This window comes from Lissotriton helveticus, chromosome 8, assembly GCF_964261635.1.
Source record: "Lissotriton helveticus chromosome 8, aLisHel1.1, whole genome shotgun sequence".
NCBI lineage: Eukaryota > Metazoa > Chordata > Amphibia > Caudata > Salamandridae > Lissotriton > Lissotriton helveticus.
This window is the reverse complement of record NC_136069.1, coordinates 1,485,974,479-1,485,990,783: the sequence shown is the minus strand read 5'-3', so window position 1 is coordinate 1,485,990,783 and position 16,305 is coordinate 1,485,974,479. Positions and strand designations below refer to the sequence as shown.

General features: G+C 45.4%; 1 protein-coding gene across 1 annotated transcript in view; it reads left to right on the top strand.

Moving 5' to 3' along the window:
• The window catches only part of LOC144773425 (glutamate carboxypeptidase 2-like), a 508,326-nt gene that overhangs the window by 211,593 nt on the left and 280,428 nt on the right, over positions 1-16,305 (top strand). Inside the window, exon 7 of the mRNA XM_078658419.1 lies at positions 11,276-11,369. Coding sequence (XP_078514545.1) covers positions 11,276-11,369 — 94 coding nt within the window. The remainder of the gene's footprint in view (positions 1-11,275; positions 11,370-16,305) is intronic.

Genomic DNA, 16,305 nt, shown 5'->3' with positions numbered 1-16,305 from the left:
ACATGTCTTTTTGTAGGGATTCTTTTAAGAGATGTTGCACATAATTTTCCACTATTGCAGAGGTTCAATAGAACGTCTCATACATGGATGTTATTCCTTCATGAGCACTTTAATGCTTCTTTTTGTTTGGATTACATGTTTAGCTGTTGTTAATATAGATGTTGTAACTGACAGTAGAGCACTGCATACCTACTGGTTGAAACACTTGTTCATTATCCTTGGACGAGACTTGTGCCTTGCTGCTAATATTTTTTATATCCATGTTCTTGTAGGTCATAAGCAGATGCTCGCTTTGCTCCCTCAGGAGGGTTTCTGCTGTTCTTGGCCAACCATTCCAGTCATGGCAGTGCCTGTATGTGGACAACACACCCTCTACTCTGTTATCATTGAATTTATTTTTATTTAATTTAAAACATTTATTAAGCACACTGTCACCTTGCAGGCATCCTGGCGCTGACTGGTTCAGAACGGACGTTAGCAGCTGGAGCGTGAGTTTTAGAAAGTTACATTGGGAAACAGCCATGTTTTAATCTTTCTCCTGAACGGAAGAAGTTCAGAGATTTGCCTGATCACGAGCGGGAGCGAATTCCAGAGTTTGGCAGCAGCCACCTCAAAGGATCTGCCTCCCGCTCTGACCTTCCTGAATCTTGGTACCTTCACCAACTTGGCCGTAGAAGATCGAAGCTGTCTAGTTGGAGCGTACCAAACAAATTTCGATTGCAGGGAGGTAGGACCTGTTCCGTGGAGAGCCCTAAAAACTAGGCAGAGGGCCTTAAAATGTATCCTCTGCCTCATAGGTAGCCAATGTAGCTTCACAAGGGCGGACAACCCATGTGCTCTTCTCGGAAGCCCCAGAGCCAATCTAGCCGCCGCTGATTGGACCCTTTGGAGCCTCTCCAACAAAAACTCAGGGGACCCCAGCAAAAGGGCATTGCAGTAGTCCAGCCTGCTAAGAATTGTACACCTTATCACTTGAGCTCGCGCTTGAGTTGGTAGGAGTGGCAAGACTTTCCTCAAGGAACGTAGGATGGCAAAACAGCAGGCAGTAGTCTTTTTTACGTGGGTCTCCATACTAAGCCTCTGATCTAATATAACCCCTAAATTACGGACAGAATCCACAGGCAGTACCTTGGTCCCCGTTTCCGGAGGCCAAAAGTTAACTGGAAATGGACGGGGGATCTTATTCCCGGCGCTAAAGAGCACCTCCGTTTTACCAGCATTAAACTGGAGGGAGTTATCCTTTAACCATCGTGACGTATCACGCAGACAATTGTGGAAAACCTCCACAGATGTTGAGTCCTCACCCTCAAGGGAGAGGATCATCTGCGTGTCGTCAGCATAATTTACAATCCTGATGTTGTACGATTTGATAAGTGAAATTAAAGATACAGATTAAAAAGTATGGGGCTAATTGCAGAGCCCTGAGGAACCCCGTGGGATACCTGAGTAAAGGCGGATTGAAAAGGAGGAAGCGACACCGCCTGCTGCCGATCCTGCAAAAACGAACGAAACCACATCAAAGCTCCACTTCTCACCCCAGCCTCAGATAGCCGGGTCAACAAGATCTTATGGTTGACCGTATCAAAGGCGGCAGACATATCCAATAAGATCAGAAACGCTGCCTGCCTCCTATCTGCACGCCTCTGAAGCTCATCCATAGCGGTGACCAAGGCTGTTTCGATCCCGTGAAGTGGCCGGAAACCAAACTGATCATCATCTAACAAATGATGATTTTCCAGATGTTTAGACAGGGTGATGCTAACCTTGCGCTCAACAATCTTGGCTGGAAAAGGCAGCAGGGAGATTGGTCTATAATTTTTAGAACAGTCTGGGTCTAGGGAGGGCTTTTTTAACAAAGGAGATATCACCGCCTTTTTCCACTGGGCTGGGACAGTACCAGTAGCGAGAGATTGATTACATATAAGGCGGAGTGTGGGGAATAATTCCTCCTCGTATTCTTTCCAAATTTTGTGTGACACGGGGTCCAAAGGAGATCCAGAGGAAATCCCTTTGGCTAGTCCGCTAAATGCCTTCTTCGTAAAGAGTGGGAATTCAAGTAGGAGCTCCTTAGGTCCCTCAGCTAACTCAACCGACCCATCCCCTAAAGACCCAAGTCTCATGTTAAGAGAGGGATCAAGATCGGGAGCAACCTCCAAATCCTCAATAATTTTAACGATTTTTTCTTTAAAGAATGTGGCAAGGTTCTCGCAAAGATCTTGGGACGGGACAATTTCATTCTTAGAACAATCAGGGTTGGTGAAGCTGTTCAGTATATTAAAAATGCTCCTAGAGCTATTATTAGAGTTACAGATCAAGGAGGAATAGTACTCTGCCTTAGACTTTTTAATCATATTCTTATATTCCAGAACCTTGTTTTTCCATACCATATCATGCCACAGTGCACAGGCCCTACCCGCAGCTGCCTCCACAATTGTATCCTACAGACAAGCTTCCCCTTGCACACTTTGCAGCCCTTTGCAAACGTTTAGCACTATTGGGATTACATTTCTGATTGCTACAACGTGTTGTTGATTCCCTGAACAGATGTCTTATTAGCATCAGTATCATAATATTCTATTTCAGGGGTTTTGGACACTTCCCAGATATTTTACAGGTTCTTATTGAAAAAAAGCCTGTAATTTCTAATATTTATCTCTTTCCATGCACTTCATTGATTGGTCTTGCTCGAGAGAAAGTGTCACACAAAGCGTCACACATTTGGCAGATGAATGTCACTCATAAGTGCACTGAAACCATAGAAATGTCACACATAAGCCATCTGAAAACTTGGCATCTATGAACCTGTCAGCTTGCAGGGTAACTTAAAGGGGATACAGAATACACATTTTAAACTGCAGCAGCTCAATATGAGGTTGCAAGCGTTTTGTTCCAGCGGGGTTGAACATTGTTTTTTATTGTTACTGAAAATGGACACTTATAAGTCTGGACCTCGTGAGAGTCTCAAACTCCCACTGTATTGCTGCTTGACTTTTTGTGGCATACCGCATGCAATTTCTTTAGGGAAATCTTAAGCTGTCAAGGGTAAGGCTGAAATTCCTTGCAGATACCCGTCTGTGGGTAAACTGGTTTTTGCCTAGTGGAATCCTTGCAAATAGCAGGCCGCCAAAAAACTGTGAGCCTTAGCTCAACAGTTCAATTACCTGCAGCTAAAACATCTTTTACATGCTATGCTCAGTTCCCTTCAAAAGCAGTTGCACTCCCAAGTAATTGTATGTAACTTTTCCTGACTGTTAAAAATTCTTTATTAAGGTCACAAGTTCTTTTACCGTAAAAGTACAGTTTTCAATTGCACACATCATCACTTTATACGTATTTGTGCAAATACTTTGCTTTGTATATTGAGTTATTTTGGCACCAATAGTGCCTTACAATTAGCAAACAGAGGGCACTGTTTATGCGCTGTGTTTGCCAAATGTAAATAAGCACTGCATGTTTACAAAAGTAAGCATACAGTGCATATTTTATAGACCTAAAGCATTGTCTTTCCACATGGTTTTTTTGTGAACTGTACCCTCGATTCACACTGATCTCACTGCACTTTGTCAGACTTGGAAAGTTTTGGAATAAAAGGCCTTCTGTTTTTTGCTACCTCTTTTACATGTTCTCATAGTATAATTATTTGACAGTTACACATTGTAATTCTCTTGGATATTCTCCGGCTGTAGCTCTGAACTGGTAAGTAAGGTTGTTCGTCTTAAAAGACTTTTTGCTTTTCTCCTGAGTTGTTCTCTGCTTCTGGTTTTGCAAAATCTTCTCTCAGATGGAATATATGAATTCTGAAACTAGGGCCACAGGAGGGATTGTTTTTTATACTTACAAAAACCAAAATTGACAGCCCAACTAATCACAGGCTTTCTTCCAAAGATGGCTCCTCGGCTAATGCGGAGGAGGGTCGCCCCACTGCTTTTCAGCAGTGAATAAAAGGAAAAATAAAATGATAATAGCATGTTGTGATTATACTTTTATTCTTCCATGTTGAATCCAGTTTTGGAGCGGGGCTTGGCTGTTGTCACAGCCAACATGGGCTGGAGGAAATATGTGCCCTGAAGTGCGCATGATGGTTTAGCAGGCCATCATGGGCCTGGCTAAACGTCATGTGCACTTAACATGTTCTCCACAGGGCCGGGGTGGAGATCATGCACAGGATTGCAGTCCCAATCTGAGCGCCGAACCACGGCACTCAGACCAATCACAATGCTGCTGTCAGGGTGACAGCAGCATTGTGATTGGCTTAGGGGAGCCTGTGTGCTTCCGGGAGGAGAGACGGCGGTGTGCAGAGGTAAGTGTTTTTTTTTTCTTTTCCACCCCCCCCCCCCAACTCCTCTGCATTGCCTTCCCTGTCCAGTACCAGCCACCACTACTTTGTTTTACCATGGTACCTGTAGTTGCCCTACTTGTGGTTTATATTTGTTTGTTTTACTTCCAAAAGAGTAGGCTCAACATGACCCTAGTTAAACACCTGCACTGTGCTTTTTGGTCTGTGACCTAGTTGATCCTCCGCTACAACCCCTCTGTAACTTCCCAACTATTGGCTTGATTCTTCCAGGTTTGAGTAAAAGTGTGCCTTTGGTGATTGGGTTTAGAGGAGAGAGAGAGTGAGAACTTTGAGTTGATTTAACTCTTACTCTTGAGATATGGTTTGTCAGGCAGAATAATAAAGTACAGTGTTTAACGTATATACAGCAATTGATGACTCTGCATCATGACTGTGCACTAGTGCCCACAAGTGTACATATGTTGGGGAATGTTGTAATACAGGACTGGACAATGAGTTTGGCAGATTGTGTGTTGGACCAGTCCCTAAAACATGCACATTTGTGCATATTTGATTGTGCGCTCAGTAATGTTGTGCTGCTCTTTGATGGTCCTTGCAGGAGCGTGAGTCTTGAGAATCTCTCAAGCATCATGATGTGTGTATCGCATTGTATGCAGATATGGGTTTGACAAAGGTTGTGCAAAATGGTAGATATAAGAAATTGGGTTGTTGGTCGATTGGTGAAGCAACAACCACAATCCTTGTCTGGCTGAACCACACAAATGATCTAAATTAACCTGTGCTTAACGCTCTAGAGGCTTGTCACAAAAGCAGTCAGTCTGATCTTAGAGGCAGTATGTAAAGTATTTATGCAGCACTTAAACAGTAAAAAGGTTGAAAATCCAGCACCACAGTAAAAATCCCTCACCAATTTAGAAAATAGAGTACAATTCAATAAATTATTTGACACCAAAATTACAAAAATCCAACCAGTAGAACCAGAGCTATGCAGTTTCAAAGATTTAAGGTTGTTATGTAAGAATGCTATGTTGGATGACACTTATCAAGGCCACATCAAATGTAATATAGTATAATGCATTGATCTGATGTGGTTCATCATAAATTATCATCTGTGTTTATTCACAACTGCAATAAAGTGTGTTAAAAAAACTAAGTATTGCACAAGTTCAGGTTGACCGTGAAGGAGTGTGGGCCATATACAGGGAGGTAGAACATCGTGGATGGTCGTTGGTGCCGTGAAAAGAGCAGGCTAGGTGTCACGGATGGTCGCTGTAGCACAAAGATCTTGTCGGGTGTCGTGAACGGTCGTTGCTGGAGCTTTGCATTGGTGGTCACTGCGGACTCTCGCTGCTGTAGCGCAAAATGCAGATCTTGCATTGGTGGTCATTGTAGCACAAAGAGTCTGGTTCACCAGTGCTATGCGTTGGTGGGCAACTAGATTGTGACACGAACTGGCTTGTTCGTGTTCGCAAAAAGCCAAAGACTTCAGGATTTTCCTTTTCTTTTATGAGGAGCTCAACTAATACAACACCAAGAGTCCAGGACCAGGGGGCACCTCTTAGGTATTGGGAACTCACTCCAGCAGAGGCCAGCAGGTCTCAGGCTGGTCGAATTATAGGTCCCGTGCAGCACGTCAGCTAGACCATTGCAGGGAGACCTCTGGAGCGTGTTGTGTCCCTGTAGCTCAGAACTGGAGGCCAATCAGCTAACCATTGGAGTCACTTGAGCATAGGATGAAAGTCCAGCCTTCCCTCTTAGACAGCAGGACAGGCCTCAAGCACTAGGGCATCACTTCTTCTGTAGTATTCACAGGTCCAGGAGTGTACTGAAAAGTGGGTCTGAGGGTCCCCTTTTTGTACCTGCTTCCCGTTTTTAAAGTGGAAGAAACTTCTAGTATCTTGCGCAAACAGATTTGTCTGTAATTTCCTCCCTCCCTGTCCTGATCCCAGAACTGTCTACAGGCATAATAGGCTAGTGTGAAGCCCTTTGTGTGTGACCTGAGGCAGCGTCTCTGAAGTGCAGGTGTGATAGACGGCACCTCCAACCGCCCCCTGCCCCCCCCCCATCAATGCAACAAATGATTGCACACAGTTCCCCTGGGATTAGTGATTGCGTAGTGCAATATGCTGTCTTCCTCTCTTCCTAGCGTGTAAGGCGTTGATATGCCTCAGTGCAACAGGGAAGGGTATCCCTTGTCGGAACTAGGGATGCCTCACACAACAGGCTGGTTTAACGGCTGTTGTCATGTCACCAGCTAGTCGTATCGTGTCATCATCGGCTTCCTGCTCCAACGTCAAGCCGGCGCTGCAATGCCTGACGGGTAGCACGGGGTGCTACACTCTTATGGAGATCTTTTGTTCCTTGCCGGTAGATGTAAGGGTGTGAGGGCCCTAGTGAGTGAAGTAGTGAGCGTGAGTGAGGTGGGTTAAAAAGGGTTGGTGTGTTCTACTGCTTTGTCTTTAATCGTGTAGTTCACCACCTTAGTAAAAAATGAGAGGGGCAATGGGACTACAGTAGCTACGAGGAGTCAGTCCCGTTCAACCCTCATTCGTGAATAGGTCCACATGTTTCATGCTGTGTTGGCAATTCTTCAGGACCAAAATAGTGCTCATAAACTTAGTGACTTAGTGAGATGCCCCGCATCAGGCTGAGGCATCTGAAGGATACAACCTGTGTGGTTGCCGGATCCAGCCAAAGAGGGGTTCCTGCATCAGAGGGATACCCTGTGGGGAGAGAAGTGGACTTCAGCTGGTGATACAAATCCCCAAGTTACCCAATCAGGGGGATGCTACTTGATTTCCGTGAAGCAATACATAATGATAATGTGAGCAGAGGGGGAAGACACAATAAGGTTACTACGCACCAAAGGGTTAGTGAAGTTCACTATAAAAACAACAATGCTGGGTAAAGGACTTCCAGCAGACATACAGTGTCTCAACAAACAATTAGTGTTTGAAGATATAAAATTGACAGGATCTAACGCCAGCCGGCGTTTCACTACACGTGGAAACGGAATTACAACAGGATTTTAGACAAAAGTCCAGAGTGAGATCAGGACTTACCCTCGTTGGCGGTCGTAAGTGCCCCAAGGCTGCTCCCGTGGGGTCTGCGTGAATGGGGCAGTTCCATACAGGGGTGTAGGTGGGTACGTATGTATATACATATACCGACTGATAGGACATCATGGGAGGAGTTGGCGGCCTGGGTTAGGTCCGCGGTGGTCCCACCAGGTCCCGGTGTACCCAGGAACAATCACACCACCCAGAGAGGCCGCAGCCTGGAGGAGCACCGACGCACAGAGTGGCGGGGCTCCGCTGTTCTTGCCGGCCGGTGAATGGTAGGATAGTCGCCCCTGGCAACCAGCCGCGCCAAGCCTCACGAGGAACACTCGCGGAGGCATAGGTCAACCCTCACCCTGGGGGACAGGGCAGTCGACAGTGTAATGGTCTCCTCATGGTCAAAGGCAGGTCTGGGACGGACCACTCACGGCCCAATGTTTCAGGTACTCAGGACATAGCGTGGCTCTGAGGTGATTGACCAGCCAGGATGCTAAATGAATAAAGGGAATTAAGGTCAAGTCGTATACACTGAGTAGCTGGATGGCCTGAATAACGCCCCGTTGGCGATTGGTCGGGGGGTCCCAGTGAATGCATTCATTTTGCCTGCGGGGATTGGGGCATGGTCAAGCTGGGATGGTGAGCTAGAGACCATGGTTGATCGGGTGACTCATTCATCTGGTGGGGGATGATACAATGGTGGTGGTGTTCACCTGTTAGTGGTCTTGGTAGGTCATTGATCAGAGAGGCAACAGTACAGGTACATTGGTGGTCACCAAGTCATCTGGATGATAGGTCCCTGGGTGGTAGGTGCCTGGGTGGTTCCCGCTGACGGTGTAGGTGTGCAACTATGGGATAAAGGGATTAACTGTACACACCGGGTGTGATGTTGGTAGGGGATGCGTAAGCACTCACAACAGGCTGGAGTGTTAACAGCATACATGTACAGAACTGGGGAGGAGCTGTCTATCTAGACAGTGTGTTCCACGGGACGGAATCATTCAAACCCTCAGTGTCTAAATGTAGGCGGTGTACCCATCTTTGTTCCATCCTAAAAAGAGCCTGTTGGTTTAATGAAGGATGCCATTCTAGCACGACCCATTGGATGTCCTCAGCTGCATGCTCTTTTTCTGGGCAATGTGCATATAGGTGAGTTTGTGTCTTTTTGCAGCATATGTTGCTGTTATGTTCCATAACTCGTGTTTTCACTGGGCGGGTCGTCATCCCAATGTACTTGAGTCAGCATGGACAGGTCAGCATATAGATACAGTTACTGCTGTTGCAGTTGGTGTGTCGGTTCAGGCACCATGTGAAGGTATCAGAAAGTTGGACTGTTTTCGTTTGTGTAGTTTGCGGACACACCACACAATTGCCACACCGGTAATGACCCGTGACAGGGGGCAGGTCCCACAGAGTGTTCTGCGGACGGATGTGAGTTTTCTTTGGTCGGGTATGGACAAGTTGGTCCTTCAGGCTGCTGGTTCTTTTGAAGGCGAACCGAGGGCGGGGGATGTCCAAAGACACAGAATTCAGAATCCCCCAGTGTGCATTCACTGTTCTCTTAATGTAAGGCGAATTTTTCGTGAAGGATGTCACACAAGTGATAATGTCCTCGCTTTCTTTGCTATGAGTTTCCAGAAGGGATTCTCTGTTGTTGTTCTGGGCTCTCTTCATGGATCGTTTCAGCAGTCTAGTTGGGTAGCCCCTGTCTTGGAGTTTGTGTTGTAGGGATTGCGCCTCCCGTTGGTAATCGGAGATGGCGGTACAGTTTCTCCGGAGTCTAAGAAATTGTCCAAACGGTAGACTGTCCCTCAATGCCTTGGTGTGGTGGCTATTGTAGAGCAAGAGGCTGTTCCTATCGGTCTCTTTCTTGTAGAGAGTAGTGGTTACTCCCATGGGGTCCAACATGATTCTCAGATCAAGGAACGGTATAGAGTCCTCAGCGATCGTCCCTGTGAATTTCAGAAAGGGATCCTGTTGGTTGATCCAGGAGCAAAAGGCGTTGCAGCTCGTTCGGTCCCCCTTCCAAAAGATCAGGATGTCGTCTATATAGCGACGCCACAGGGATAGGTTCTCGAGGAACGGGTTGCGTTCAGGGGAGTAGATGAAGTAGTTCTCGAATGTTGCCATGTATATACAGGCCACGCTCGGCGCGAAGGTCGAACCCATAGATGTCCCCCGGATCTGGTGGTACAGTTGAGGGTCGTACTTGAAGAAATTTTCCGTTAGAGCTATGTTGGCCAATTCCATGACAAATGAGATGGGGGTGTGAGATGTCCATTCCTCCAGTCTCAGGGTGGACTCTACTGCCTCTAGAGTTGCCTGTTGTGGGATGTTCGTATACAAGGCTTCCACGTCTAAGGTCAGAAGAAGGTCCACATCAGTACTGCCGTCCATCTCGTCAATTAGGCGAAGGACATCCCTGGTGTCTTGAAGATATGAGGGTATCTTCTTCACTACCGGTTGAAAGAAAACGTCACAGAACTGAGACAGTGGTTCCAGTAGGGAGCCGATGCCGGAGACTATCGGTCTACCAGGGACAGGGGTGGTGCCTTTGTGGATTTTGGGGAGGGTGTAAAAATATGGTGTAATTGGTTCCGGAGTCGTGAGGAAATCAGCTTCTTTCCTGGTGATCCATTCATTGGCTTCCCCTTCAATCACTAGACCCCCCCCCCCATCAAGTCAGGATCACCCATCCTGCCAAAATTCAGACCCTGTATTGTTTGGCTGTCTGGAACGAATACACAAAGGCCAACTGCCAGCTACTCCTAGTCATGTGACCCAAGAACAGGCTGCAGGTACCAAATAATTAGCCCAAGAAATTGCTAAAAGTGGCATTTTCAGAATTGTGACTTAAAATCCAACATTACCAATAAAGAGGTTTTTAAGTTATAATTCCTTAGACACCAAACATGACATTCCTATCTGCTCCCAAACAAAAGTTATCTCAGTGTTATCATATGGAAGAGGTAGGCCTTCCAATAATGAAAAATGAATTTGGGAGTTTTTCACTACCAGGACATGTGAAACTTAAAAATACAGGACCAACGTTTTAAATACAATGCACCCTGCCCTATTGGCTGTTTAGGGTCTACCCTAGAAGGGGCCTGTGTATATTAAAAAGGAAGGTTTAGGCGTGGCAACGTTTTTTTTTATTTCCAGTTGAATTGGTTGTTTAAAACTGCATACAGGCTGTAATGTTAGACCTGAGACATGTTTTCAAAGGCTACGTAAGTGGGTGGCACAACAAGTGCTGCAGGCCCACCAGTCATATTTAATTTACAGACCCTGGATACTTGTAGTACCATTTCACTAAAGTAAATTAAATGTTACAATTAAATGTAAGCCAATTTTACCATGTATAGAGGGAAGAGCACAAGCACTAGAGCACTGGTTGGCAGTGGTAAAAGGCACAAAGTCCTACTGGCATCAAAAATGAATTCAGCAAAATAAGACAGGTGGAGACAAAAAGTTTGGAGGTGACCCTGCCTGCAGTGAGAACCAGATCCAACACATACATTTTACTTATTGTTACCAGGGGATTTTGATACAGATTTGGGACCAAGGGAATGTATCGTCTACCTTCAAGTGATTTGAAGGAGAACTTTAGGTGGTTAGATGATATTCTTGGGTAAGGGGCCCTGCAGATTTCTATTAAGTCAATCTTATTGGTGTTGACTGTAGCTAAGCTGTTGAATATTATTGAATGTTTTTTCACTTTAGGTTAAATGCAAATTAAATCTACCTGCACAAACCGTTTTGTTCAGGCATGCCAGTAATATTTTTCCTTCTCTGGAAATGAGTATCGTCTCTTTCAAAATGCTTGTTCCATGGTATCCTAATTTTTCATTGGTGATGTTCCTTAAAATTGTTTACGAAACTGCCTCCTCAGTAAGGAATTCATCCTTTTCCCTTTTAACAGAGTACGCCTACCGATATGGTGTAGCTGAGGGTGTTGGTATCCCAAAGATTCCAGTTCATCCCATAGGTTACAATGATGCTGAGGTGTTATTACGGTAAGCAAAACATCTTTATAAACATGAGAGATAATTGAACAATGTTTTTAATAAAAACAATGTTCAGAATTGCTATTTGTCTTAAGAATCAATTCTTCTATGCTATATATCTACAGGATTATTTATGGTGCTAAACAATTGAAATTGATTTAGGTGTATAGTACAGTTAGTTTAGGTTTAAATGGCTTTACATCTGTAGGTGATTGTTTATTTACAGGTAAAGTTAAATAGGCACAAATATTATAACATCACTGCCATGCTCAATACACCACCATGCGAAGTAGCATGAGAAGAAAGGCTACCTAAAGCAAAATATGGCAGGGGGTATAAATTATGGCCATGATCCATGGCCTACACTCAACTGTGTACACGAGTTAGTGTGTAGATGCTTTCCTCCGAACTTCCTGTGAACTTGAGTCTTTTGGAGCAGGGCAGGAAAAGCATTGTGCTAATGTGTATTCATCATGTTGCAAATTATAAACGCATCACGTTGAGAATCATTGGATCACAAACTTTAATTATGAAATACTAAAGGCATTTTTCCACATACAAAGTGTATTATAGCTCACCTTGTGCATGACCTTTGGTGCGGCATGGCCGCAGTACTTGTGCCCATTCCTCCACAAACAGTCAGCTCCACTGCACACGGTATTAACACCCTTTTTATCCCATTTTGATTTAAATATTTTACAGTTCACAACGTAATGTAAACAGCACTATCATAGGTATTGCTATCAGTTATGTCATCTATGTTATCTTTTGTTAGAACTGCAATTCCTGGTTGGCTGAGGTATGCACCCAGGTCAGGCAGGAACCACCACTCTAGTCATGGTAAGCTAAGTACACACTAAAAGATAACCTGGGCCTCCTCCACCCCCTCCCCCTTTGGTAGCTTGGCACAGAGCAGTCAGGCGTATCTAAAGAGGTAATGTGTAAAGCATTTTTGTAAAACACACACACACACATCTACCCCCCCAAAAAAAGACTACACGCAGGTTTAGAAAAATAAAATATATAATATGAACAAAACAAGACCAACGCGACAAAAATCTAATGTATAGAAGTTGAGATATTGAATTTTAAAGAATAAATGCAGTAAAGGGCTTCAAAGCAAATAGAGCTAAAAAAGATTCTTTAGGTTGCAATGGAGCTGGGCAAAGTCAAAGTTCAGGCCGGCTGCAAAGGAGCACCATCCAGCTACAGGACCCATGCAGGTCCTGGTTAGCAAACTACATTTCCTGGTCTCAAACAATGAAATGCTTCGATCTTCTCCACGCAGTGAAGACTATGTGTCAGTCCAGACGATGGGTGCCAGGGTTGAGAGGCATCCAGTGATACTCAGAATCCTGCTGCGCAGTCAAGGCAATGTGTCCATTTCACCAAGCTTCAGCATTGATGGTACACTGTCCGATGCGTAGATCTCTGGAGGCAAAGCACGGTTTCCAAGGCGAAGCACTGATTTTACTCCCGCAACCTGAGTGATGCACCAGTTCTGCTACACGCAGACACAAGATGCTTCGAATTCTGTGTTGCAAGTACCTGGGCCATTTCCAGTAAGCCAGGCACAGGAGCATAGGTAGAGACTTGATATCCCTGAGTCTCAAGCAACAGGAGGCAAGCCAACAACCCCTTGGAGTGAAAGCAGAGTCCAGCTCTTCTTCAGTAGATTCTAAGAGTAGCAGGGCAACAACAACAAACAGAAAAGCAGGTCTTCTAGATTAGCAGTCCATTTGCGTCCTTTAAGCAGCACAGCAGTTCTTCTGGCAGACCTTAATCACAAGTCCAGTAGTGTCTGATTTTAGGGTGCCACAGACCCAGTACTTATACCCAAAAGTGCCTTTGCTGTAAGGGTGACTTCAAAGAAGCTCTCTTAAGTGCACAAGTATCCCTTTCAACCCAGTCCTGTCTGCCAGGCTATCTGTGGGGGCTAATCAGTGCTATGTGTGGGTACAGAACACTGCCTATTCAAGGGAAGTTTTATTTCATCCTGCCCGGGCAAGGCCATAACATTGCAGATGTATGTAGATGGCTACTCAGACAGACCTATCATTCCTGTGTTGTGGCTGTCTAGAGGGAATGCACAACGTGCAGCTGTCACCCACCTCATACGTGTATTAAAGACAGGCTGTCAGACACACAGAGTAGTAAGTACAGAAAAATGTCCACTTTCTAAAAGTGGCATTTCTAAAACAGTAACATTAATTCCAATTTCATCAGTAAGGAGGATTTATCATTACAATTCCAAACATATGAAAAAGCTACCACTCTCTGATCAGGACAGGAATTACAGATTAAAAAGTGTATTAGGAAATTTCCACTACTAGTCTATGAGAGCAGTAGGCCTCAAAGTAGAGAAAAACAAAATAGGCTGTTGGTCACTACCAGGACATGCAAACCATAAAGGTACATGTCATACCTTTTACTTACGTAGCACCCTGCCCTTAGGGTTACCAGTGGCCTACCTTAGGGGTGACTTACATGTAATAAAAGGGGAGTTTGATGCTTGGCAAGACGTTTTAAATGCCACGTCGAATTGGCAGTAAACTGCACAGTCAGGCACTGCAGTGGCAGGCTTGAGGCAGGTTTGAAAGGCTACTTATGTGTGTGGCACAATCACCACTGCAGGCACACTAGTAGCACGTGAATTACATGCTCTGGGTGTATGATATATCACTTTACAAGGGATTTACTAGTAAATCAAATATGCCACTCAGGTATACATCAATGTCACCTTGGAGAAGTGCATGCCGTTTAGCTCTGGTTAGCAGTGGTATGCTGTTCAGAATTGTTAGAAAGTGCAATTTTTTCATGGTCACCTCCCACGTTTTGCTCCAGATGCTGTCTTTGTAGGTCTGGAAGTGAATGGGGACCAGTTAACCAGGCACCATTGTCAGTACTTTTTTGCCTAAACTGTATCTATTGAATTGGTACAACCAATTGACAAGCACTTATCACTCCTAAATCCCTACTGGATGGCACCAGTGGTACCCAAGACAAGGGTTGTAAGAGGGGTCTCCAAGACTGCAGCACTTTATTGTGCCACCCTGGGTGACCCGAGTAAAAGTATGTCTGCAGGTCTGCCATTGCAGCCCTGCACGAGCAGCCTGTCTGCTTGAGAGTGACTCTGCACACACTATGAGCTGCAGAGCTAAACCACTTCCTTAATGTAAGTAAGTCTCTGTTTAGGTTGCCCTCCTTAGCCCAGGAGGTAGAGTGCCTTATATTAAAGGTGTGTATATATATGTTTACACGTATATATCCCTGCAGTAACCCTGTAAAGCAAGGTTTTACTGTAAGTGACCGGCGGTCCATGGAGTAACCTGGGCTGGCTACCAAGGAAACTCGAGGTAGACAGCTCCATTATGGAACGACCGAATTGTGTCATGTTTTGTATCAAACACCATGCTTTTTCATCCCCAACATAATTGCTGTGTCGAGGGTAAGCTGGCATACACAGCAGTGTTACCCTACCTGGGTACCCTCTTAGGATACAAAGCTCCAGTGCCTTGGTGGGCTTCCCCAAGCCGTTTGCTGCCAAGACAAGAGTCTTCCCTCCTGGTCTGATGTGCTAACACTTCCACAGGACAGAGGCTAAAGCCTGGGCAGGACGAAGATCACACCCCCACCTTCCCAGGATGGCTAGTGTTTACAGTAATCAAGACTGTGAGCCATAAAGGTTTCACCACCTTGATATGTAATCTCTTCTCCTCCACTCAAGAACAAAGCCCTTCCCGCCCTGTGCAGCCCAAAAGGTGGGGAAATTAGGTAGTCAGGAGGCGTACACCTCCAAAAGGTTAGCCACACCTTTAAGGTGGGCTGAGAGGTCTGTACAGCCAAGGAAGTGTTCTGAAATTTTGACAGACCCTAAAATCAAGAATTCTGGGTAGCACAGTGACGTACATCCACAGAATGTTGTCACTACAGGGGCCGGTTAGTTGCAGGGACCAGTAGCCCATTGGCCACTGCCCCTCACTCCCTAACGCCCCCTAAACTATGATTTAAGGTGCTCCACTGGCACCAGATTCTTAAATCTATTTAGGAATCCAAGAAGAGACACAAAGAAGAAGTCGTCACAGAAGAAAAGACTTTGGACTATGCCGCAGCCCAAAGAGAGGACACATAAGTGCCTTGAAGAGACCATTACTGTACAAGGGTGTCGACGTGTGACCATGGTCAAAGCTTGTTGCTCCCAGGATGCAGAAAAATTGACATACTGCATTATAAGAATTGCGACCCGCTAGGGCTGGGGAGAGCAAGCTCAAAGAGAAGTGGTGTCCTGAAATCCTGGAGTGGTAGCCAAGCTCACTTCAAGTTTCGAGCCACTGGTCCATTCCTGTTGACCTCAAGCCACTGAAGTATCCAAAGACTGGATTTGCTACAGCCAAGGCTTGGTGATCGCCAGTCGGGTGATCGACCCTGTGAGTGACAACTCCAGCCCAAGAGCAACTCACAGTGACAACAACCAACATTGGAAACGACACGTCCCTGCTTCCTGAAGTTGGTGTAGTCGAGTATGTGGCAAGCATCTTTGGCACGACCAGCCCCCTGTGATTGTCAGCTGCCAGCTAACTTTGCACCCGGGCCGCTGGGCAAGGTAGAAGAAATCCAGCTGTTCCTCCTGGGTCCTGGGACCCCAAAGGCCTCTTCTTTCCGAGGGTAGAGTGTAACTTTATCATAAAGTGTGGTTTTGTCAAGTGCTGCATTTTTGACAGCTCCTGCAGATCCTGTCAGCACCAGGGACAGCCAAGTAACATATGTACCTGGACTCCATGGGCAGGGTAACGAAGTAGTGACTGTCGAGTCTTGTTCTGACCCAGCAGAACCTTAACCACGAGAGAGGGTGTTTGAACTCGCTCTGCAACTATTGTTTTGCTAAGTGAGTTGTCTCCCATTGACTTTAATGGTGAGCATTTGACAACTGTAGCTGTGTCTAAAG